The 26,831-nt window shown below is 38.9% G+C and overlaps 1 protein-coding gene across 7 annotated transcripts in view; it reads left to right on the top strand.

Moving 5' to 3' along the window:
- LOC113620093 (histone-arginine methyltransferase CARM1-like) overlaps positions 1 to 26,831 on the top strand; it is a 271,720-nt gene that overhangs the window by 81,626 nt on the left and 163,263 nt on the right. For 6 of the 7 annotated variants that reach the window (XM_027105781.1, XM_027105777.1, XM_027105778.1 and 3 more), the window contains exon 2: positions 19,554 to 19,679. The exons of the other annotated variant lie outside the window; for it this stretch is intronic. In XM_027105781.1, the coding sequence (XP_026961582.1) occupies positions 19,554 to 19,679 (126 nt within the window). The remainder of the gene's footprint in view (positions 1 to 19,553; positions 19,680 to 26,831) is intronic. 7 annotated transcript variants of the gene reach the window in all.

The following is a 26,831-nucleotide window of genomic DNA, read 5'->3' as shown; positions in this document are numbered from 1 at the left end:
AATTTTTATGTGTAACATTATATAAGGACTAAAAACCAGCTTAAAAATTCAATTAAAATACTGAAATATATATAAGGGAAACGATAATAACTTGGGGCTCTATTTCTGGGTCCATGATGGAGTATAATTATTTCTTAATTTACCTCCCCAGGGTGATTTAAGGACTAATTACAATGAGAAATATTTTCACAGAATTGTGAACATGGTCAAATTAGGGCATACCTTAATCTACTTCTGTTGGGTTGGCAAAAAAGTTCATTTGGTTTTACATAAAAATAAAAGACACATTTTTCATTTTCACCAAGAATTTTATTGAACACTGTATTCACTAACCGAACGAACATTTTGGCCAACACAGTACAAACATACAATACATGAGGCGGTCTAGGTTAAAAATTTGTATGATTTGATAATTGGATGGGAAACATATTCCAAATTACCATTAATTATTTACTCTTTATTGTCAACTACAACTTTAAACCCACAAATACATATTACGTATTTTATGAATATAAGCATATGTATGTATATAGATGTTTTAGCAAAGTATTTCAAGGGTTACAGATCTACAGTCTGAAGACTGATTCTCTCCATGTGTTGATGATGGAAACTTTAATTTAGAAATATGGCAGAAGATAAAAAGCAGAGGAGATAAATTTTTGTCTAGCAGTATTTCAGAGAGTGGCCTTCGTGAATGTCTGGACACTGAGTGTCTCATCTGGACACAGGTTTCACGTTCTGGATTTATCAGAAAAATTAAACAAAGATTTCGAGTTAAGAAAAAAAGGTAGATAGTTAAGTTAGGAAAACTCACTACTCAAAATACAGCATGGTATTTTTAAATAATAGTGAATTAGGAAGATATGCATAAACACCATACAATATATGCACTTGAACTCATTTGTTTGAAAACCTATGTGAATTTTTAGGGAAACGTGGGAAGACAGTCACACTCAGCCTTGATACTCTCATTCTTTATGATGCATTTACCGAACTCAGTGCCAAATGCCTTCTAATAATTCCCTAGAGGGGAATTTCAGTGTAGTGTTGTACATACATATGATTCATTTTCTGCACTTTTCAATTCAATGTAATAATACTAAGTGATTACTACCACTTTAATGCATCTGAGATATATACTACATTTTTATCTCTCTTTTTGTAAAAATAAGTTTTATTGTCTTATGAAAAAAGCTATGCATATTAATTACTGAAAAATCAAGAAAAACCCCAAAAAACAGGGACAAGAAGATAACCTGTAATTCTACCCACAGAAAAAAATGCTCTTAAAGATTCAGTGCCTATGCTTCCAGACACTTTTCTATAATTCTTTTCCTTATAAAATTAGAGTTACACAAAACATTTTATTCTTTTGAATATATGAGGAACAACTATTCATGTTGACATTTTTGACAATTTTATGGTGTTCCTTTATGTGGAGTACCCTGATCTATTTAATTAATCCCCTATTGCTTGACATTTAAAATTTTCCAATTTTTTGAAAGTACAGGTAGCACTATAATGAATGAATTATAATTAAATCTTTCCACACAATCTTTATTATATTCTAAGAATAAACTCCCCAACCTGAAATGTGGGTCAGAGGGCATGATTACTTTTAAAGTTTTTGATATATCTTATCAAGTTGTCCTCCCCAAATATTCTCTCATTTACACTCACATCGTATGAGTGTTATTTCTCTGTATTTTAACCCACATTCACTAAAAACATCTCACGAATTTGATAGAGAAAAATGTTGCTTCTCTGCTTGTGGGTCTTTAAAGATATTGTCCTTTTGTTATATATTGTGACATGTTTCCATTTTGTGCTTTGTCTTAAGCTTGTGAGCTTGTAAAGAATGGATGGTCAAATGTATTTGGTTTTTTCCTCCATGGCATTTGACCTCAGTATCATGCCTAGAAAATGTATACACATATTCTGCAGCCCAAGTTTATATGGCAGTTTACCTATATTTTCTTCTGTTATATTTATAGTTTATTTACTTTTTAAATTTATTTGTTTTATTTATTTTTATTTTTTGGCTGTGTTGGGTCTTTGTTGCTGCTCGCGGGCTTTCTGTAGTTATGGCGAGCTGGAACTACTCTTTGCAGCGCGTGGGCTGCTCAGTGCGGCGGCTTCTCGTTGCGGAGCACGGACTCTAGGCACGCGGACTTCAGTAGTTGTGGTGCACGGGCTTAGTTGCTCCGCAGCACGTGGGATCTTCCTGGAACAGGGCTCGAACCCACATCCCCTGCATCGGCAGGCGGTTTCTTAACCACTGTGCCACCAGGGAAGCCCCTATTTTTTTTTTTTTTTTTACAAATTTTTAATTTTTGGGGGGTGGGGGAAAAATAAGAGGTAAATATGTAATTATTTTCATTCCTCAAATGTTTATCCAATTGTATCAACACAACTATTGAATAAACCATCCTGTCCTCACTTATTTGTGCTTTGTAAAGTTAAAAAGTAATTCAGTTATTAAAAAATTTGCATTGTGTTCTATAAAAACATGCTGATCTAAACATTAGCAATCCTTCTGTGACTGCATTAAAAATGGAACTGCTGTACTGGATCAAGTCTCTTAGTGCCTTTTATAAAAGAATCAAGAATTCCTTTATAAAGTGAAGGTGTGGGGCAAAATTATGATTTTTTTTTTCAAAATTATGATTTGATTGCCAGTGAGAGCCCTCTTGGTCATCTTGTCACCTTTTCTTCAAACCTAGGATTTCTTGGAAAATTCCAAATCAGATCTGCTGTATTAAATGACATTAGGAAAACATTTCCTAGTTGCTCCCTAATTGTAAAGGAATATTGAAAGTATTGCACATTTAAAAATTTTAGACGGTTTATCTATTTATTTAGTAACCATTTTGAAAAACATAACATTAACTGCTTTTGCGCTTGTCTACTGAAAAAAATGAACAACCTAAAAGTTGAGAATTATGTTTTATTCTTTGGGCAAAACTGAGGACCTAAGCCTGGGACACAGCCTCTCGGATAGCTCTGAGGGACTGCTCCAAAGAGGTTAGGGAGGAACCAGGATATATAGGAGTTTTTGCAACAAAGAACAGGTAGTTAGAACATCAAAAGATTTGTTAATGAAAGAAAATCATATCTCAAGTTAAGGAATTTAGCACTTTTCTGTGTATGGGAAGATGCCAGAGTCTGGGCTCACTGAAATCATTCTCTTCATATGCACCTCAGATATCTGGGGCCAGTATCCTGTGCTTTCACATCCTGAGTCACTTCTGGGTGCATCGCTGAGGGTGGCTGCAGTGGCTGAGGGCTGCAATATCCTTTGTTTATTGTGGCAGGCAACATTTTTTCATTGATACGCTTCTTAAAAACTTCTTAATACCATTAAGAAAATTGGAAATGCCTCCGAAGTCATTGATTATTGTTAAGAGCTGGTGGAACAGAGCTGAATTCACTCAGTGACTAATTAGATTGTTTCTTGTCTTACCTTTGTGATATACTGTGATTTATAAGAAATATGGAGTTGGTCATTCAGATGACCAAAATATATTTCTCATATATATTAGGTGTTAGTCCACAGTTCCTGGCTAAGAGCTCCTAAAACCCTTGGGATTTCCTAAGTGTTGAGAGTGATAAAAGTGTCTTTGGGCTTGTTAATGAGGTGACCTTTGAAATGCACCTAGGGATGGAAGCTGGTTGCCAATGGAGCCAACATGTGGTGAGAGGGCTGGACATTTTAGGCCCATCCCCTGACCTTTGGGGAGGGAAGCTGGAGTTTGAATGAAATGTGTCTGTGTAATGCAGCCTCCATAAAAACCCAAAAGGATGGGGTTTGGAGAGCTTCCAGGTTGGTGAACACGTGGAGTGCTGGGGGAGAGGTGTGCTTGGAGAGGGCATGGAAGCTCTGTGTCTTTTCTCCATACCTTGCCCTGTGCGTCTCTTTCGTCTGTTCCTGACTGATATCCTTTTAAAACAAACTGGTAATCTATTAAGTAAAATGTTTCTCGGTTCTGTGAGCTGCTCTAGCAAATTAATGGAATCCAGGGAGGGGGTTGTGGGTACCTGTGATCCGTAGCCACTTGGTCAGAAGCACAGGTAACAACCTTGGCTTGTGACTGGCATCTGAAGTGGGCTGGGTTGGAGGCGGGGCAGTCTTGTAAGAGTGAACCCTTAACCAGTAGAATCTGATACTGTCTCTGGGTAGATAGTGTCAGAGACAGTCTGCTGGTGTCCAGAGAATTGCTTGCTGGTGTGGGGAAACTCCCGTTTACCACATTGTACTTGGTACCAGGAATCTACTTTAACCTTTATGCAGGCAAAAGACCAAAAACATTCAGTTATCTATTTCTCAAGGGTAATTGAAGCAGTCATTGAATTAAGCTTAATTTAGTGGTGTTAGAAATTACTTTTGAATGGAATAGAGACTTAGTCAAATATCTAATCGTTCTAATGATATTTTGAGGTCTAGCATTCACTTCTAGGAGCTCTGTTTTTCAAATAGCAAAGGTGCTGAGAATATAGGCACATATGAATTAATGAACATATAAACATATAGGCACATATGAATAAATGAACAGAAAAGAATATGAAAAAGAAATACGTGGCATGACATAAAAAATAGGATAGACAATCCTTATTTTTGGATGGTTAGAACAGTCCTTCTTAAACTTTCTTGTTCATGAGTCATCCTGGGGTCTTCATCAAGATACGTATTCTAATGCAGAATCTAGGGTTGATTAAGATACATATTCTAATGCAGAATCTGAGGTAAGCCTGACAGTCTACATTTCTAGCAAACTTCTGGTGATGATAAGGCTGCTGGTCCATGGAGCACACTTTGATTGGCAACAGAGGAATTTGAGTTCTTTCATCTCTGTAGTTCTAGGCTTAACTAACAATAAGAGATTCCAAGGGATACCTTGGACTTAATTTTCCCAACTATATTTCTCTTTCAGTGTGCAAATCATCCCCAATAACATCCAGAATCTTGACCCTCAAATAGATTACTTGCCACCTACAGGTAAAAAGGAAGGTGATAGCACATTTCCAGATTTCTCCAGGCAGTAATAGTAGAAGTGCAACAAAGTCAACAGAACTTCAGTGATGCTGAGCAATGCTATTACAGCACATACAAGAGCGACTTTTGCAGTCTCTTCCATTGGGTAGAAAAGACCAGTCACCATGGAGTGTCTCTGCAGTAAGCTTTCCAAACTACACAAGAGCTGCTTCTCATTTGCCAAGAGTTTCTGATTTGCCTGACTCTCCTTTGGTCTCTTCTCTAACCTATGGTAATCATTAGTGTGTACAGGAGGCTGTGTGGAGTGTGAATGTATGTGTGTGTTTAAATTGACAGATAATTTAAGGGTTTTTTTGAATAAGGGTTTTAAGGCAAATGTAACCAACTAAAGAAATTCCAACTTTGCAGATTTCCAATTGCAAGGAGGCTAATGGAAGATGTTAAAGTTCTAGCCGCAGATTTGCTATTAACTAACTATATGGTCTTGGACAAATCACTTTACAACCTGGGCTTCAAGTCCTCATTTATTAAATGAGCAAGTGGGGTAAGATGACCTCTAGTGTCTTTTGAGTCAATAATTTGATAAGAAGAGCTTGGTATAAAATCTGAAATGCCTTTCTCTGTCCTGCTCCCCTTTCTTTTCACTTGTCAAGGGAGCTACATAAGGAAGAGCAATGAGAATAGATTTGAAGCAGTCCAGACTGAGGTCAGCTTAAGCAAATCCCCCAATAACTCTGAGCCTCATGTTCTTGTTTATAGAATGGGCATAAGGAACCCCATCTCATGACACAGCAGTGAGGAACAAATGAGGTGAAAGATGTGAAAGTGCTCAACCAAGGTGGCTAGTTGGTGGGTCACCCGATTCTCTTTCTGTTACTTTGAGCAACTGGTGTTAGTCAAAATGGCAACATTAATTGCAGCAAATCAAAAGTTTTTAAAAATCCCTTTTCCAATTGCCCTATGCAGACTGATGTATTAACATTCATTATTCCACCTGCAAATGAAGCGGAACTTGCATATCTGCCGTCCTCATTCATGACATACTCATTCACTAGCCTATGTATCAATACATATGCTGTCCCCTCTGCTTGGAATGACCTTTCTCCCTTCTTTCCTTTCTGCTTGTAAAGCTCTTTTCTTCCAAGGCTCAAGTCAAGTGTAATGTCTCCTATGAGGGATCTCCCAGGCAAAATACGTTGTTTGTTTCTCTGCAGTGCCGTAACATTTGAACAGACCTCTTCTCCTTGCGCTGTGAGCTCTCTCAAGCCTGTGGCTACAGTTTATTTATCTTTGCATCTTCCCTAGTGTCAATCAACAGTGACGGGGTTATAGCAGATGCTCATAAATGTTAGCTGCATGTGCATGTTTGATTGAATCCCCAAACCAAGGCTTGCAGACATCTGGTTCCACCACATCTGCTGCAGGGCAAAACCGAAAATGAATCTCTACAGCAGCTCTTGACAGCAGAATTGTTATTTTATACTCTTTCATTGGAAGCTCTTGCTTTTTTCTTGTTATAGCTAGTGAATCCACGCCAGAGCAATTATCCCCGATTGAGTTAACTTCAAGAGAATAGTTTATAGTCTCTAGAAACCACAAGGAGGAAGTTGGTGATCTGAGAAAACTCTTCCCAGAAAGAAAGTAGATGCCACAATATTTAGTTTAGACTCTAAAGAGACATTCACAATGAAATTAAATTTAAATCTGAGATGACCAGCTTCTTCAGGGAAAGTAGGAAGAATTAAGAATTTTACATTCTTAATGGAAAAATGAGGAAGTGAATTTTTTTCTTGATCTTATATCATAACTGGAAAATCATTTCATAAGCCAAAAGCTTCAAACCATTTGCCAGAGTTGGAAAAAAATTGTCAACTGAAAATACCAAGTATTTGATTGACACTTTGATATCTGTAATGCTCTGAGATTTCATTTTCATTGCTTTTGTGTGGTTTAGGAAGTGACCAAGGCTTCTGTAACTGTACTGATTCAGTTGTTTAATTCAGTAAGCATGTATCAGTCATATTCTATGTGCTGAGTGCTGTTTTGGAAACAGTAGACATGTATTTGATAGGAAAAAATTGAGATTAAAAGAAGAACAAGATCCAGTACCCCTTTTCCTAGAATTCCTAGTAACCATGGCCCTCTGGCACCTAGTCACTTTCACACCTTGAGAAATTGCAGGGGGAGCTGCAGGATTACTCAGACAAGCATTGCAAATACATTTGAGGGAGCAGTAGGTTCCTAGAGAAGCTGTTAGAGAAGTGGCATACTCTTTCATTAAAGGCAGTATGAAATGTTACTTCCTTCTGATTTGAAAATATTGGACGCAGAGGTGTTTGAAATTTCATTATGAAGTTGGTTTCAGTGTTTATTTGTTCTTTCTGCTGTGGTTATGTATGGAGAGAAGGATGTGGGAAAAAAGAGAGAATGGTTACAAAATACGTTTAAGCTGATTCAGAGTCTAGAAAGATGAGTCGAGTTTGTCCTTGCACTTTGTTTTCAGCAGTGGATATGGCAGATGGGCCAGACGTGTCTGAACTGGAGTGATCCTGATGGTGGTTCCAGTCAAGTTAACAGTTGATGGTCCCTGCTACGTACCAGGTCCTCCAGGGGAATCAAAGATAAAGAGGACACAGTCCCGCCCATGGAAGGTCTGACACATTGCAAAATGGTTAAGACTGGGCTGAAAATGGCAGAATAAGCTAAGTGCTATCACAGAGGTTCAAAGTGCTGTTGGGTTAGTAAAGTGAGGGAGATAACATATGCCAGTTGGGAACAATCAGGAAAGGTGCCATGGCGGTGGTGGTGTTTAAAATGGACATTGGTAAATTAGGCAGTGTTTTCGGTGGCAGGATTGATTTTCTATATCACTTTAGAAGTTCCGCTCTTCCAATTCACATTTCTACTTCACCATAATCATAAGCGCTTCTTGTACAGCAGCTGGTAATTAGTCTGGCTGGAGTATGGTATGTTATTAGGGGGTTGTGGATCTGTTGGGCAGAAACAGGAAAGATACCTGTGGATTTACAGCTCCAGGCAGGAGAGTCTGTTCTTTAATATTCAGTGGGGAAATCTTTGAAGGTTTGAGCAGAGCAGTGTAGTGACTGCACTTGTGCTTCATTAATAGTAATCTGGCAGCTTGGAGTAGTGCGAACTCATTTTCAGTTGCCAGAGCAGATGAGAGTGGAGAGACTGTCACAGTTGTCCAGTTAAGATGTAGTGGAACCATAGAACTAGCAAGGTCAAGGGGCTCAGGCAGAGAGTTCTTAGGTATGACACCAAAAGATGATCAATAAAAGGACAAATTGATAAATCGGACTTTATCAAAACTAGAAATTTGCTCTGTGAAAAAGCCTATTAAGAGGATTAAAAGACAAACTACAAAATGGGAGAAAATATTTGCACATCACCTATCTGATAAAGGACTGTATCCACAGTATGTGAAGAACTCTCAAAACTCAATAGTAAACAAAACAAAACAAAACCAATCCGTTTTGAAAATGGGTAAATGATATAAACAGACATTCACTGAAGAGGATATTCAGATGGTAAATAAGCATATGAAAAGATGGTCAGCATCATTAGCCATTAGGGAAGTGCAAATTAAACCCACAGTGAGTATCCCTACACAACTTTAAGAATGTCTAAAGGAAAAAATAGTGACAGCACAACACCATACATTGTTGAGTATGTAGAGAGACTGGATTATTGGCCCATTGCTCATATGAATGTTTAATATCACAGTCACTGTGGAAAAGAATTTAGTAGCTTCCTATAAAACTATATGTGTAATTACCATCCTTCCAAAGTTCAGGAAAATGATATTTACATTAAAATGAGCAACAGAAGAGTATTGAGGTCAAATCCCATACAGAATGACTCGAAGAAAAAAGGTGGTCAAGGACATAATAACATCCCTACCAACAAGGAAAGCATAGTATAAAGATATGTTCCAAAAATATCTGTAAGATTAATTTGCAAGACAAGAGACATTAAGAAAATTATATAGGACATGAAATAATAAACATAAATCAGAATTAGAAAAACTCAGAAGTGAAATGAAAGAATTTAAGAAATAATTAGAAATAAAATGATTAAAAATAAAATAATTTATTTTTTTATACAGCAGGTTCTTATTAGCTACTTTACTAGTGGATATATGTCAATCCCAATCTCCCAATTCATCCCACCCCCCACCCCCCCACTTTCCCCCTTGGTGTCCATACGTTTATTCTCTACATCTGTGTCTCTATTTCTGCCTTACAGACCAGTTCATCTGTACCATTTTCCTAGATTCTACATATATGTGTTAACATACGATATTTGTTTTTGTCTTTCTGACTTACTTCACTCTGTATGACCATCTGGATCCATCCACATCTCTACAGATGACTCAATTTCGTTCCTTTTTATGGCCGAGTAATATTCCATTGTGTATATGTACCACATCTTCTTTATCCATTCATCTGTCAATGAGCATTTAGGTTGCTTCCATGACCTGGCTATTGTAAATAGTGCTGCAGTGAACACTGTGGGGCATGTGTCTTTTTGAATTATGGTTTTCTCTGGGTATGTGCCCAGTAGTAGGATTGATGGGTCACATGGTAGTTTTATTTTTAGTTTCTAAGGAACCTTCATACTGTTCTCCATAGTGGCTGTATCAATTTGCATTCCCACCAACAGTGCAAGAGTGTTCCCTTTTCTCCACGCCCTCTCCAGCATTTGTTGTTTGTAGATTTTTGATGATGCCCATTCTAACTGGTGTGAGGTGATACCTCATTGTAGTTTTGATTTGCATTTCTCTAATAATTAGTGATGTTGAGCAGCTTTTCATGTGCCTCTTGGCCATCTGTATGTCTTCCTTGGAGAAATGTCTGTTTAGGTCTTCTGACCCTTTATTGATTGGGTTGTTTTTTTAATATTGAGCTGCATGAGCTGTTTATATATTTTGGAGATTAATCCTTTGTCCATTGATTCATTTGCCAATATTTTCTCCCATTCTGAGGGTTGTCATTTCATCTTGTTTATAGTTTTCCTTTGCAGTGCAAAAGCCTTTAAGTTTCATTAGGTCCCATTTATTTATTTTTGTTTTTATTTCCATTACTCTTAAGAGGTGGGTCAAAAAAGATCTTGCTGTGATTTATGTCAAAGAGTGTTCTTCCTATGTTTTTCTCTAAGAGTTTTATAGTGTCCAGTCTTACATTTAGGTCTTTAATCCATTTTGAGTTTATTTTTGTGTATGGTGTTAGGAAGTGTTCTAATTTCATTCTTCTACATGTAGCTGTCCAGTTTTCCGAGCACCACTTACTGAAGAGACTGTCTTTTCTCCATTGTATATACTTGCCTCCTTTGTCATAGATTAGTTGACCATAGGTGTGTGGGTTTTATCTCTGGGCTTTCTATCGTGTTCCATTGATCTATATGTCTGTTGTTGTGCCAGTGCCATGTTGTTTTGATTACTGTAGCTTTGTAGTATAGTCTGAAGTCAGGGAGTCTGATTTCTCCAGCTCCAGTATTTTCCTTCAAGATTGCTTTGGCTGTTTGGAGTCTTTTGTCTCTCCATACAAATTTTAAGATTTTTTGTTCTAGTTCTATAAAAAATGCCATTGGTAATTTGATAGGGATTACATTGAATCTGTAGATTGCTTTGGGTAGTATAGTTATTTTCAAAGTATTGAGTCTTCTAATCCAAGAACATGGTATATCGCTCCATCTGTGTCATCTTTGATTTCTTTCATCAGTGTCTTAGAATTTTCTGAGTACAGGTCTTTTACCTCCTTAAGTAGGTTTATTCCTAGGTATTTTATTCTTTTTGTGGCAGTGGAGAATGGGATTGTTTCCTTAATTTCTCTTTCTGATCTTTTGTTGTTAGTGTATAGGAATGCAAGAGATTTCTGTTCATTAATCTTGTATCCTGCAACTTTACCAAATTCATTGAGTAGCTCTAGTAGTTTTCTGGTGGCATCTTTAGAATTATCTATGTATAGTACCATGTCATCTGCAAACAGTGACATGCTACTAGTCATGCCATGGCTAAGACTTCCAAAACTATGTTGAATAAGAGTGGCGAGAGTGGACATCCTTGTCTTTTTCCTGACCTTAGAGGAAATGCTTTCAGTTTTTTACCATTGAGAATGATGTTTGCTGTGGGTTTGTCATATATGGCCTTTATTATGTTGAGGTAGATTCCCTCTATGCCCACTTTCTGGAGAGTTTTTATCATAAATGGGTGTTGAAATTTGTCAAAAGCTTTTTCTGCATCTATTGAGATGATCATATGGTTTTTCTTCTTCAGTTTGTAAATATGGTGTATCACATTGATTGATCTATGTATATTGAAGAACCCTTGCATCCTTGGGATAAATCCCACTTGATCATGGTGTATGATCCTTTTAATGTGTTGTTGGATTCTGTTTGCTAGTATTTTGTTGGGGATTTTTGCATGTAAATTCATCAGTGATATTGGTCAGTAATATTCTTTTTTTATATAGTATCTTTGTCTGGTTTTGGTATCAGGGTGATGGTGGCCTCTTAGAATGAGTTTGGGAGTGTTCCTTCCTCTGCAGTTTTTTTGGAAGAGTTTGAGAAGGATGGATGTTAGCTCGTCTCTAAACGTTTGATAGAATTCATCTGTGAAGTCATCTGTCCTGAGCTTTTGTTTGTTGGAAGATTTTTAATCACAGTTTCAATTTCATTACTTGTGATTGTTCTATTCATATTTTCTATTTCTTCCTGGTTCAGTCTTGGAAGGTTACCATCGATTTCCTCTTTTATAGCTGTTAGCATTTGCCTTATGTATTGAGGTGCTCCTAAGTTGGTTGCATATATATTTATAATTGTTATATCTTCTTGGATTGATCCCTTGATCATTATGTAGTGTCCTTCCTTGTCTCTTGTAACATTCTTTATTTTAGTTTATTTTGTCTGATATGAGTATTGCTACTCCAGCTTTCTTTTGATTTCCATTTGCGTGGAATATCTTTTTCCATCCCCTCACTTTCAGTCTGTATGTGTCCCTAGGTCTGAAGTGGGTCTCTTGTAGACAGCGTATGTACGGGTCTTGTTTTTGTATCCGTTCAGCCAGTCTATGTCTTTTGGATGGGGCATTTAATCCATTTACAGTTAAGATAATTATCGATATGTATGTTCCTATTACCATTTTGTTAATTGTTTTGGGTTTATTTTTGTAGGTCTTTTCCTTCTTTTGTGTTTCCTGCCTAGAGAAGTTCCTTTAGCATTTGTTGTAAAGATGGTTTGGTGGTGCTGAATTCTCTTAGCTTTTGCTTGTCTTGCAAGCTTTTGCTTGTAAAGCTTTTGATTTCTCCGTGCAATCTGAATGAGATCCTTGCTGGGTAGAGTAATCTTGGTTGTAGTTTCTTCCCTTTAATCACTTTAAATATATCGTGCCACTTCCTTTCTGGCTTGTAGAGTTTCTGCTGAGGAGTCAGCTGTTAACCTTATGGGAGTTCCCTTGTATGTTATTTGTCATTTTTCCTTTGCTGCTTTTAATAATTTTTCTTTGTCTTTCATTTTTGTCAATTTTATTACTATGTGTCTCAGCGTGTTTCTCCTTGGGTTCATCCTGCCCAGGGCTCTCTGTGCTTCCTGGACTTGGGTGGCTATTTCCTTTCCCATGTTAGGGAAGTTTCTGACTATAATCTCTTCAAATATTTTCTCGGGTCCTTTCTCTCTCTCTTCTCCTTCTGGGATCCCTATAATGTGAATGTTGTTGCATTTAATGTTGTCCCAGAGGTCTCTTAGGCTGTCATCATTTCTTTTCATTCTTTTTACTTTATTCTGTTCCACGGCAGTGAATTCCATCGTTCTGTCTTCCAGGTCACTTATCCGTTCTTCTGCCTCAGTTATTCTACTATTGATTCCTTCTAGTGTATTTTTCATTTCAGTTATTGTATTGTTCATCTCTGTTTATTTGTTCTTTAATTCTTCTTGGTCTTTGTTCTTTAGTTCCTCTAGGTCTTTGGTAAACATTTCTTGCGTCTTCTCCATCTTTGCCGCCATTCTTTTTCCGAGGTCCTGGATCATCTTCACTATCATTATTGTGAATTCTTTTTCTGGAAGGTTGCCTATCTCCACTTCATTTAGTTGTTTTTCTGGGGTTTTATCTTGTTCCTTCATCTGGTACATAGCCATCTGCCTTTTCATTTTGTCTTTCTGTGAATGTGGTTTTCATTTCCCAGGCTGCAGAATTGTAGTTCTTCTTGCTTCTGCTGTCTGCTCTCTGGTGGATGAGGCTATCTAAGAGGCTGTGCAAGCTTTCTGATGGGAGGGACTGGTGGTGGGTAGAGCTGGGTGTTGCTCTGGTGGGCAGAGCTCAGTAAAACTTTAATCTGCTTGTCTGCTGATGGGTGGGGCTGAGTTCCCTCCTTGTTGGTTGTTTGGCCTGAGGTGACCCAGCACAGGAGGCTACAGGCTCTTTGGTGGGGCTAATCATGTACTCTGGGAGGGCTCATACCAAGGAGCACCTCCCAGAACCTCTACTGCCAGTGTCCCTGTCCCCGTGGTGAGCCACAGCCATCCCCTGCCTCTGCAGGAGACCCTTCAGCACTAGCAGGTAGGTCTGGTTCAGTCGCCCCTGGGGTCACTGCTCCTTCCCCTGGGTCCCGATGCGCACACTACTTTGTTTGTGCCCTCCAAGAGTGGAGTCTCTGTTTCCCCCAGTCCTGTCGAAGTCCTGCAGTCAAATTCCTCTTGCCTTCAAATTCTGATTCTCTGGGAATTCCTCCTCCTGTTGCTGGACCCCCAGGTTGGGAAGCCTGATGTGGGACTCAGAGCCTTCACTCCAGTGAGTGGACTTCTGTGGTATAATTGTTCTCCAGTTTGTGAGTCACCCACCCAGCTGTTATGGGATTCGATTTTATTGTGATTGTGCCCCTCCTACTGTCTCATTGCAGCTTCTCCTTTGTCTTTGGATGTGGGGTATCTTATTTGGTGAGTTCCACTGTCCTCCTGTCGATGATTGTTTAGGAGTTAGTTGTGATTTCGTTGCTCTTGCAAGAGGGAGTGAGCACACATCCTTCTACTCTGCCATCTTGGACCAGTCTTTCCAAAAATAAAATAATGATTTTAGAAATGAAGACTCAATAGAAGCAACAAAAACTACATCAAATAAAGGAGAAAAATGGAAATTTTTTTAAATGTAAGAGGGAATATAAAAACACATAAGCAGAATTCAAAAGAAAATTGTAAACATAAGCAAAGAAGATGCAACATATACATAAGAGTCTCTGAAGAAGATATCAGAACAAAGAAACAAATACTAAAATTACAATTGAGAAAATATTGATGAAATAATTGAAAACATGTACCGAAAGAATAAACTTCATACCTGAAAATATTATATTGGCCTAGAATGCCCAGCATAAAGCACTTTCTAGTAAAAATTACTGACCTTATAAAGAAAGAGAAAAAAAATCCTTGGGAATCTAGACAACATTAGCATATTATCTGTTATGAGAAAGAAAATCAGTTTATCATTAGACTTTTGACAGTAATGCTATATGATGGAAGAAAATGGAGTAACATTAAAGATCTTCAGAGAAAGAAAATGTGATTTTATATCCAGAAAAACTGACCCTCAAAAATATAAAAGACATAGACAGTGATTTGCATGTAAGAATTCAGAGAATGTCATTCCCATGGCCCTTCCTAAGGAATCTACTAAAGAATTTGTTTCAGCGAGCCCTTCCTAAGGTTCCACTAGAGAATGACTTTGGACAACCAAAAAGAGTAGAGAGGCATCCACACAGGACTAGTGTGGAGTATTAAGTAGTTATTAAATGAAGGCTGAAAGGGAACACTCCTACTGGGTAATGGGTGTATGAGTTGACAGTGCAGACTTAGCATAAATATAATAAACAAAATGTAGAGGAAGGGGTGCACATTTACAAAACCAAACCAGTGCCAAACCAAAACAACAATAAAACAATTAGACATCTCTTTCAGTAATCATAGTTGGTAGTGATAGTATTCATTATTGTTATTCTGAGACTGATGTCTTAAAAGCCCCTTTTCTCTCTCTGTCTCTGTCTGTCACGTATGACAGCTACCACAGTCCTCAACTCTAGAACCACCTCCGGATCCCTTTCTTCCTTCTCCTAATCTTCCCATTCTCTTCATTTCTTTTCCGCTGTTAACTTTTAGTCTCTTTCAACCTGAATCAATCGATCCATTTTCAGTTTTTCTTCACAATCATTACTCCAGCAAGCAAAAAACTAGAATCTAATCTTTCAGATACAAAATTCTCCTTACCAGGTAGAAGAGAGGAAAAAGCTATGAATATATCATTTATTACTACTGTGTCACATCCCCTAAGAAACTGTGTTATTCAATGTTGATGTCTAATTTTAATATTAGATTTCTTAGAGTTCCATAATTCTGCCCTTTTTTCTTTACACTCATCTTCCGTAGTTAAATTTGTTGAAAATAATTGCTTACTTGTCTGTATACTTTATTCCATCTTTATAGGTGCTGCCTGTACAGTCCTTTTTTTAGTTATGTGTCTAGGAAACATTCCTTAGATAGACTAACTTCCTAGTTCTTGATAGCAAAACATTAAAAGGCTTACTTAGCAAAGAACTGGCATAATGACATATTATTAGGTCATGAGTACTCTTTGGTCCAGGAATTTATGTATAAAAATATATTTTAGAATATCTGTTCTAGATCATGTCTGATATCTAATATTCTTAATCTACTAGTGTTGTAGCTTTCCTGTGGAGATTGGATTTTGCATTTGCATAGGCTGAAAGGAGAGGGAGGTATATATGTGGAAAAGTAGAGAAATACTGGTTAAGAGAGACAAGGACAATTCTCTTGACTTTACCTGGTGCCACGTTCCATGTTTACTTGTATGCACTTTCCATGTTTACTTGTATGCACTCGTAAAATGGTTGGATCCTGGATTTCTTTGTGTGCCTTTGGAAGTTTTGTCAGATGGGCTGAGGTGGAGGATAGAGTAAGGCATCTGGATTCACTATCATGGATTTTCTTCGAGAGTCCTCTGGTAGAACAAGTGGCTTTTCCTCAAGTAGGAAACAGCAAGGCTCTGGGCTTTTCTAAAGTTCGATAAATTTTGTGCACATGAACTTACTCTGCTTGTTACTCTGCTGCTACCAAGAGATCAGGCCTTGCCCTTCGAAAAAGTAGCAAAGAGGGTCGTCAATGAAAGCAAAGTTCAAAAGCAGAATGATAGTGAATAGACAGAAGCAGCCAGCCTTCCATATCACTGAAAAGATGAAATGAGATGTTCGTAAAGGGAGTCAGAGTGCTCTGCAAATGTTGTTATTGTTACAAGTAATAACAACTTGATAGAAATATAGATGCCTTGTACCTTACTTAAGTGTACAGTGGAAATGATCTCCACAGCATCCTTACTTTTCACCAATGTAATGGTATCTCCTGGTCTTGGATTTATATGTATCCCTCAAACAATTTTTTATCGTATGTCTTCATTTTTCTAATATAAATTCTCTAAAAGGACACAATTCTCAGTTAATACACTCTCCCCTAGAATAGCTGCAATTTAATCTTGACCATATTCGTCGACAGAAATCATTTAGAATGTTTGTTTTCTGTACTAACATGGTAAAAGGACAAGAAAGGAAATCAACACAAGAAGATATAAGATTAGCAAATAAAACACACGATAAAACATTCATTTCCATGAATGATTTTTTTAATTTTTACTTTTAATTTTTATTTATTTTTGGGTTGGGTCTTTGTTGCTGCGTACGGGCTTTCTCTAATTGCAGTGAGCAGGGGCCACTTTTCGTTGTGGTCCGTGGGCTTCTCATTGTGGTGGCTTCTCCTGTTGAGGAGCGTGGACTCTACGTGCGTGGCTTCAGTAGTTGCGGTACGTGGGCTCAGTAGTTGTGGCTTGCGGGCTCTAGAGCGCAGGGTCAGTAGTTTATGAGGGGAACTTTACGAGGGGAAAAATAAAAATGTTCCCACATCTCTCCGTTCAGAGGAACCCACTGATGGCATTTTGATGTATATCTTTCAAAACAGCTCTCTCCAAAGGCAAACACAGCGTTAAATTGCCACAGTAGTATTGCACATGCTGTTCGGCAGCCTTAACTTGGAGCTGCCGGATTGAAGCAGCCATGTAAGTGATGGGCTCTGGGCCTCTTTACATCTGATAACTAAATAAACAGCTCTAAGATGCACGTCCTTGAATATACGTTCATTCACACTTGATAAAGTACATCGTAGAAAAAATTTGATTATGCGTGGAATATCTAACAAAGAGTACATAGGCTTTAAATTTTGAAGCATATGGGCAGACTGTATTCCAGGAGCATAGAAATTTACATTGTGAATAACTACCATTCACTGTGTTCTCACACCCTCTCCAGCATTTGATACTGTCATTTTATATTTTTAAAAACTTAACAGTAAGACATAAAAAGCTTGATCTCATTGTTTTATCATCTATTTCTTTGATTATTTCTGAGATTCATTATTTTTTCACATTTTTTTTTGTTATCAGCATTTTTCTAGGTGCCAGTTGTCTATTAATCCTCCTTACTAAATTTTCAGTAGGTTGATTGCTTCTTATTTTTTACAGCTGATTGTATATTGAGGATATTAAGTCTTTGTTAAGTGTGTTGAAAATATTTTTCCTAGTTTATCATTGCTTTTTAAATTGGCTTAAAGTATTTGAAAAATTTTGCCATATGTAGGTTTTAAATTTTTGAGTAATTACCAGTACTTTCTGGATTTTGTTGTATACTTAAAAAGACATTCTCCACCCATATTTAAACAGAGGGTAAGAAGAGGATGAAGAAAGGAGGATACATGGACAGGCATTTTACAATTTATAAAAGTAGGAAAAGGAGCTATTCAACAAAACAATAATAAAACAAAACTTTATGAGCCTATCTGGTTATGGAGAATTGAACCAGGTAAAATATAAAGCCGTTTACCTGTTCTGTGGGGGTGTGCAGTCAATACATGGAGAAATGCTTTCACTGATTCAGCAAATATTAAATACCAGGTACTGGGCTATGTTTTGATTCAGAGGAAAAAAGATACTGATTCCAAAAATAAAGTAAAATTGCCCCTGCCCACAAAGAGCTTACGGACTGTAATAGTCATGTATGTACAAGCCTAGAATCCTCATTCCTTCTTCCTTCTCTCTTATTCTACTTCTAAACCATAAAGGAAATAATTGGTAAATGCTAGGAATCCTGCCTTCTTGAAGAAAATATTTCTTTTGATTTCAAAAAGAACATATTGTTTAAAAGACCCCAAACTTCTCTTCTGTATCTACATTCATGGCTACCTCCCTGCAAGGAGACACTTATGCCTTTGAGGCACTGACTGGGCTGTAATATCTAAACCTGTAATCATGTTTTATGCCAGGAAAATGTTTTCAAAACATCTTCAGTATTTAACCAGCCAAGATGTTTTGTGAAAAATCTTTGTGAATGCTTCCATCAGGAGATACTCACTTGTGAGTGAAGTAATGGATGAAAATATTTGAAAATATTTGGTCATTTTAACTCTGTGTGTCTGTTTTGAATGTGCATATGCTCATGTGTAACAGTAGAATTTTATATATATATAATTATGTTTTTAAGTTAACACAACTATTCTATTTAATTTTATAAGGGAGAAAGGAGAACATTAAGAATAGAAACTAAGATCTACTTTATAATGAGAGGAATAGTAATAGTCCTTTATTGTTTTAATAGGATTTTAGAAATTATTTCACCTTTATTATTCAGTCTTCACAAAAAGCCTGTAAAATAAGCATCAGTATTTTTATTTTACATAATGAAGAAATGTGGCTCAAAATGATCGGGTGATTGAAGTTCCAATGTTAGTAAACATCAAAGATGAAAGCAAAACTGCAAGTTTCATTGCTCTTTCTACCATACTACAGCTGCCCAAGGTGAAGGCCCTGTCTAACCTGTAAAGAGAGGAATTGAGAGTTAGTTCCCAATTATCTATAGGTGAATCTAATGAGACCACAGCCACTTACCACGGGTTCTGCTTGCAGAATGAATCTCCCTCTTTATCCTGCTTGCACATTGTGGTAGGAAGAACGTGCGTCGGAGTCGAATACCTGGGTTTGAATTCCAGTTCTGCCACTTATTAGCATATCGAACCTAAACTCTTTTCCTAGTATTCACGTAGGAACACTGGCAGTGATGGTACATAGAGTGAAGATTTGTTGTGATATCTTGGGCACATAGTAGGTGCTCAAGAATCACCCAGAAAACCATGACCTGATCTCTCCTAGGATGGTGTCAAGAGATACAAAATGATTTGGGGAATAAAGGGTTATAGGGAATGGAACGATAGACACAAAGGCAAGAGACAAGAGTCAGTTTTGAGCCCTTTGTTCAGCCATATGCGAAGAATTATTTTTTTCACCGTGGTTACATTCATCCTCATGTTCACTTATGTCCCAGGAGGCATTATATTAAGGAGATAGAAATGGGGAGCCTTGAAAACGGAAATGCAGGAATGGCTGGACCTTTTTATAGTCCTCAAAATGGATTTTCCTAATCCTTTTCTTTCCCACCTTTTATAGCTGATGGTGTCTGTGTCTTCAGATGCTCACTCAACAGAGACACTGAATGTTGCTGTGTGGGGAAGGAGTCCATCTTGATTTTCCTGGGCTACCACAGTGCTTTGCTGAAGTTTGAGTCTCATGCTGGTAAGTTTTGTGTCTTTTCCAAGCCCCTGGCTTTTCCAAAGGCAGATCTCCTGGTTGGTTGACTTTCGGCACCGTGTTTCCTGATGCGAGTTGCCATCCATTGATAGAATGATTTAGAACTGGTTCTGGTGCTTAACTTGATGTGGTGGCTAGAGAACAGTCAGCCTTCCCTAGACCGTGAGAACTTTTGTGTTCTCATACCCCGCCCCCCAACCCTGCTTTGGTTCTCCTTCATCCAAAGCTGCAGGAAAGGACACCAAGGATTGTCCAGATCTTCACCACTGTTGTTGATTCTCCTTGGAGGTGAAGTTTGCCGAAATGTGATTTTCAGTTTGAGCGTCAATGATTTCATCCTGTTTTTGTCTTTGAATCACTTGCTGAGCATTTTTAGACTCTGGACAACAAATGTCTAGCAATAGGGAGGTAAATTAAAGTATAACTAGAAGTATTTTAAGAAAAGACTCAAAGGCACTCTGAAAGATTTCTGGCTGCTGGTGGGTGGGGCTGGGTCATGAGGCTGCTGGCTGTAGGATCTGGGGGGTCCCAAAGCTGGTGTCGACCTGCTGGTGGGTGAGGCTGAGGCCCAGGGGTCCCCAGAGCTAGTGCTGGCTCGTTGCTGGGGGGAACCAGGTGACTGGCTGCAGTGCCCTGTGAGTTTGGAGGCTAGTGCTGGCCTGCTGGTGGGCAGGCTAAATCCTGGTATGGCAGGCTGCAGGGCTTCAGTGGTCCTGGGGCTGGTGTCTGCCTGCTGCTAGGTGGGGCTGGGGCCCAGGGGAACCCAGGACTGGTATCCACCCAATGGTGGGTAAGACCAGGTCCTGGGCCTACTGCTGGCTCATGCCGGCTCACTGGTAGACAGAGCTGGGTCCCAGTGTCTCTGGCTGTAGGGCCCTGGGGGGTCCCAGGGCTGGTGCTAGCGCACTGGTATGTGGAGCCAGCCCTGGGTCCTGGCCTCTCTGATGGACAGGGGCAGTTGTGGGCTCAGGGGGTCTTAAGGCCATGGGCCTGCTGGCGGGTGAGCCGTGTTCACCTGGCTAGTTGCTTGGCCTGAGGCATCCCAGTACTGAGGCTGAAAGGCTGGTAGGCAGGGCCACGTCCCAGCACTCATAAGCTAGAGGGAGGATTCCAAAATGGCGCTTACCAGCACCAGTGCCCATGTGGTACAGTGAGCTCCCCAAATGGCTGCTACCAGTGTCTCTGTCCCCAGGGTGAGCTCCATTTGCCTCCTGCCTCTCTGGGAGGCTCTCCAAGATCAGTGGGTGGGTCTAAACCAGGCTCCTTTCAAATGACCGCTTCTGCCTTGGGACCCAGAGTGTGTGAGATTTTGTGTGCACCCTTGGAGAGCAGAGTCTGTTTCCCACAGCTTTTTGGAACTCCCGAAAGTAAGCCCCACTGGCCTTCAAAGCCAAATGTTCTAGGGGCTCATCTTCCTGGTGTGGGACCCCCCAGGCTGGGAAGCCCATTGTGGGGCTCAGGCCACTCCCTCCTTGGGGAGAACCTCTGCAATGTAATTATCTCCCCGTGTATGGGTCACCCACCTGGGGGCGTGGGTCTTGACTGTACGACATCTGCATCCCTCCTACCATCTTGTTGTGGTTCCTTCTTTATATCTTTAGCTGTAGAAGATCACCATTTCCATTTGGCTATGATGAATATTCTTTTACCGTATATATTTTCTCGTTCCTGTTGGATCAGTATCTAGGAGTAGAATTGCTGGGGCATAGAATAAGTGTATGCTTAGTTTTATAAGAAATAGCCAGAATTTTTTCCAAAGTAGTCGTACCGTTTTACACTCCCACCAATAATGTGTGAGAGTTCTGATTGCTCCACATCTTTGCCAGCATTTGGTCGTTCAGTCTTTCAAGTTGTTTTTTCATTCTGGTGGGTGTGTATCTGGTGGGGTGTATCTCATTGTGGTTTTAATTTACATTTTCCTGATACCTAATGATGTTAAGCAGATTTTCACATGATTATGAATTAAAATCATTTGCTTGTTACTAACTGGTTGTTTATCTATGGAATTGTTCTTTATATATCCAGGATACCAGATATGTATCACATATGTAATTAATGGGTGTTATCTTCTAGTCTATAGCTTGCTCATTTATTTCCCTAATGATATGTTGAGAAGAAGTTTTAAATTTTGATGAATGCCAGTTTATCCTTTTATTTTATATTTCCTTTCATAAGTTTTATAGCTTCAGATTTTATATTTTAGGTATACAGTCAATCTTAATCATTTTTTATTTGGTGTAAGGTATTTAGCCAAAGATTATTTTTAGACTATATGGATATCCATTTATTCTAGCCCTGTTTGTTGAAAAGACTTTTGCAAGTTAAATGATTGTATATAGACTTGGTCTATTTCAGAGCTCTCTGTTCTGTTCTCTTGATTATCTTTGTGCCAGTATCACATTGTCTGGATCACCTTTAAAGTAACACTTGAAGTCCATTTAAGTTTGTTCTCCTTTATCAAGATTGTTCTAGGTATTTTTGGTCCTTTGCATTTATATGTACATTTTATAATTAAGTTGTCAATTTCTACAAAAGTGCTTGGTCTGATTGTGATTGAGATTGATCAGTTTGGTGAGAATTGTCATTTTAACAATATTAATTGAATTTTATCTGATTTGTAAACTAACAAGTTAGGTTGCCACTATTCCATGAATGCTGACAGAAGACATTAAGACTCCTGGTGCAGAGGTAAAAGACGATTTTAGACTCTCAGGAAAAGAGCAGCAGCCAAAGTGTGAGCATATTTTCTCTGAGTTCTTTAAGCCCCAAATCCTCCAGACAGATGTGGAGGATAAGATGGGTGCCTGCACATGCAGTGGGATGCATTACAGGAGAGGAACACTGAGCTTGGGGAACTTCTGTTTAATAGCAAGCAGTAACCAGGCTTGCTCTTTGTTCCAGAGGAAGATATTACTTCATACCTCAGGGTTGCTTGCTGCATACACCACCCTGAGAAAGAGCCCAGGTGGAGAGTGGTGAAAGCCTGGCATTCATGGCCTACCCAGTAAGGCATATTTGAGTCCCATCTAGAGACCCATGGACAAATTTATTAAAATAAATAAAGAAATGCTACACATTTATTTTTTTTAAAAGAAATACTACAAATTTATTAAAGAAAAAAAATGCTACAGGGCTTCCCTAGTGGCGCAGTGGTTGAGAGTCCGCCTGCCGATGCGGGGAGCATGGGTTCGTGCCCTGGTCCGGGGGGGATCCCGCGTGCCGCGGAGTGGCTGGGCCCGTGAGCCATGGCCGCTGAGCCTGCGCGTCCGGAGCCTGTGCTCAGCGGCGGGAGAGGCCACAGCAGTGAGACGCCTGCGTACAGAAAAAAAAAAAAAAAAGAAAGAAAAAAAATAGAATTTCTTCTACAGCTAAGAAAAATAATATCAGTAGTACAGGATGTTCCACAGGCAACCCTCTTAACAGTTCAGTAGAGATAGGCCCCTAGTCTTGGTAAAATGTAGACCTAAGTTATAGATAAGTAGGTGCTTTAGTCATTTAAGATATCTCCAAAACTGTAGACAGACAATACCAAATGAGGATGAATACCAACCTCTCAGTACTTTTCATTTGTTAGAGGGGACTAGACATCCAATAGACAGAAATAATTCAAATAGGCTTGAGACAGAAATAAAGCTAGATATCCAGATAGCAATGAACAACAAATAATTTAGAAGCAGACTCAGTGAGTACAAATGACTACCTTAGCGCAGTTAGACTCGCCCTAGTAGCCAAGAAAGATAGGCCTGAACCCAAGGAGCTTGTAGGGTGCATTTCTCAGGCAAGCTCTGATAGATAGGTCTGTGTGAGCATCTTAGTAGGACCTCCATGTTAAAATTCAAACAAGAACAACTTAATAAACATTTTTGGAGTACTGAGGGGGAGTTTTATCTTTAATAATAAAATAAATATGAGGAAGTCCTGCTTTCACAAGAACTGGCTCCCAGATACAGAGAGAAGGCTGTATTTGTAGGTCAGATACGACAGCCTGCAATTCCTTGTGTGTGTGTGACTTTTTAATTTTATTTGTAATTGTGGTAAAATATGCATAATTTTAAATGTACCATCTTAACGCATTTTAAGAGTACAATTCAGTGGCATGAAGTACAATCACATTGTCGTACAACTCTCACCATCCATCTCCAAACTCTTTTCATCTTGCAAAACTGAAACTCTTCACCCATTAAATAACAACTCCCCATTCCCTGCCTCCCCACCAGCCCTGGCAACCACCATTCTACTTTCTGTTTCTGTGACTTTGACCACTCTAGGGTACCTTATAGAAACGAAATTCTATAGTACCTGTACTCTTGTGACTGACTTATTTCACTTTGCGTAATGTCCTCATGTTTTATCCATGTTATCACATGTGTCAGAATTTCTTTCCTTTTTAAGGCTGAAAAATGTTTCATTCTATGCATATAGCACACCCTGTCTATCCATTCATCCATCAATGGACACTTGGGTTGCTTCCACTTTTTGGCCCCCATGAACAATACTGCTGTGGACATGGGTATGAGACTTTTTTGATGGGTGAAATCTATATTGGTTTTGGCTCTGTAGAGGTGCCAAGGAATGAAGAGGATATAATTTTCACATGAAAGTGTGCGTCATTAATTTCTTCACTGCATCATTAATTTCTGCACAACAGCATTAACTTATCGTTACACAATTAAGAATTTGTTTTTCTCTGATTAACTTGAGGTTTATCTTTCTCTGCCAAATTTTTTCTTCAAAGTGCAGATTTTACTGTTATTCCTGGTAATAACATGTATAAAACACAAAGCATTTAAAAATATCTGTTGTCTCAGTTCAGTCCAGCAAATATTTATTGATCACCATCCATATCCCAGGTGGGCTGCTCTGGATGAAAAACACAGCCTCTGACTCTGAGAGATCTTAAGGTTGGAGGAGCAAGCAATATGAGAAGTTCTGAACGAGTCTCTTAAGTGCTGTGGGGACATTAGTCAGGGCACCTACCTCAGCCTTGAGGGTCGAGGAAGGCTTCTCAGGAAAGGGACTGTTTAAACACGGCAAGAATGGGGTTTAGAAGAGCACATTGGGCAACAAGATTAGGGAGAATATATAGAGTGAGAAAAAACAAAGACCTAAAGAGACACCTTAAGGAACCACCGACATTTATGGGCAGAGAATAGGAAGTGTGGAAATGAGACTGAAAGCAGCAGCCAGAAAGGCAGGAGAAAACCAAGTGAGAGTAGTACTGTGGAAGTCAACAGCACACTTAAGAAAGGAGCAAGGTTATCCAGATGTTACAGAGAGATGGAGTAGGAAAAAGACGTAAAGGTGTGCGCTGGATTAAACAACAGGGTCTTTGATGAGCTTGGCTAGGGAAGTTTCAGTCGCAAAATTTAGTACAAGATTAATGCACTGAATCAGATCCATTGATTTCTGGGTGAGGACTACATACCAAAGACAATCATTTTCCTCCTCTCTCCCGACACCTCAGTAAAATAACAGACACAGCAAGAGTGAAGAGAATGAAGGAAGGACCATCAGGAAATGCAAGTTCAACAAATTCCTAGAAGATGGGTGATCAGAGAGAAGAAGGAGCAGCTCAGAATCTATGAGTGGGTGCTGCCATAAAAGAGAACCCCAGGGGCTCCAGACTCGATCAGACAGTAATATGGAGGCTAGCAGTGAGGACGGGGGAGCCAGATGGGATTAACTAAATGTCTCTCTACCTGATGATGCTATCAGCAGGCTCTCTACAGCCTCTCTCCTCCTTCCTTCATCCCCATGCAGAAAGTGCGACAGGCATTTTACTTCCAGGGAAAAACCAGAGGACACCTGTAAAGAGACTGAAAAAAATGGGAAGAATTTCACTGCTAATATATGTGCTTCTACTTCACAGAAAAGCTGTCCTTCATTCTAGCATTTGTAGCCCCCTTGCACCCCCATCCCAAAGGGGTGCAGGCAGGTACCCTTCCTGCTCATCCTAAAACATGACATAGCAATTGCTATTACATATATACAACTTACTGGCAACCATTCTCTTTGTGGGTGAGACCTAGAGGAAAATGAGACTTTCTTAAAAAGTTAAATATGCATTATCCTATGACCCAACAAATCCATGCCAAGATATTTACCCAAGAGAAGGAAAAACGTTATGTATGCCAAAAGACCTGTCCAGGAATTTTTACAGCAGCTTTATTACCATAGCCAAAATCTGGAAACAACTCAGATAGCTGTTCATTAGCATGTGGATGGACAAACTATGCCATGTCTATACAATGGAGGGCTACTTATTAATAAAAAGAAATGAATGACTGGTGAACTCAACTACATAGATCAATCTCAAAAGTTTTAAATCGAGCGATATAAACCAGGTATGTAAGAGTCCATATCGTATAATTCCACTTATATAAAATTTTAGAACAGGCATAGTTAATCTATAGTTGCAGAAAGTTGATCAGTGATTGTCTGGGGCTGGGAGTTAGGGGGAGCTTGACTGTAAAAGAGCATGGGGGAATTTTTTTTTTCCCATTTGACTTTATAGTATGTGCATTTGTTTATTTATTTTTATTGAAATATAGTTGACATGTTAGTTTCAGGTATGCTACACTGTGATTTGACGTTTGCTTACATTATGAAATGATTACCACGATAAGTCTAGTAACCATCTGTCACCATACAAAGTTACTACAACATTGTTGGGAGTTCCTTGGCAGTCCAGTGGTTAGGACTCAGGCACTTCCACTGTCTTGGCCCAGGTTCAGTCCCTAGTCGGGGAACTAAGATCCTGCAAGCCGTGAGGCGTGGCCAGAAAAAAAAAAGTTACTGTATTATTGTTGACTATATTCCTTATGCTGTACATTATATCCCTGTGGCATTTTTCTTTTTCCCTTTTCTTTTTAAAAAATTTGTATTGGAGTATAGTTGATTTAAAATGTTGTTAGTTTCTGCTGTACAGCAAAGTGAGTCAGTTGTACATATACATATATCTATTCTTTAGATTCTTTCCCCATATAGATCATTACAGAGTATTGAGAAGAGTTCCCTCTGTAGGTCCTTATTAGTTATCTGTTTTATATGTAGTAGTGTGTATAGTTTTATATGTAGTAGTGTGTATATGTCAATCCCAATCCCCCAATTTATACTTCCCCCCTCCCCCCCACCTGG

This window comes from Aethalodelphis obliquidens, unplaced genomic scaffold (genome assembly GCF_003676395.1).
Source record: "Aethalodelphis obliquidens isolate GAN/ISIS:26980383/991018 unplaced genomic scaffold, ASM367639v1 scaffold7, whole genome shotgun sequence".
In the NCBI taxonomy this organism is placed as follows: Eukaryota; Metazoa; Chordata; class Mammalia; order Artiodactyla; family Delphinidae; genus Aethalodelphis; species Aethalodelphis obliquidens.
The sequence above is the reverse complement of the archived record's forward strand: the minus strand, read 5'-3'. Positions and strand labels throughout refer to the sequence as shown.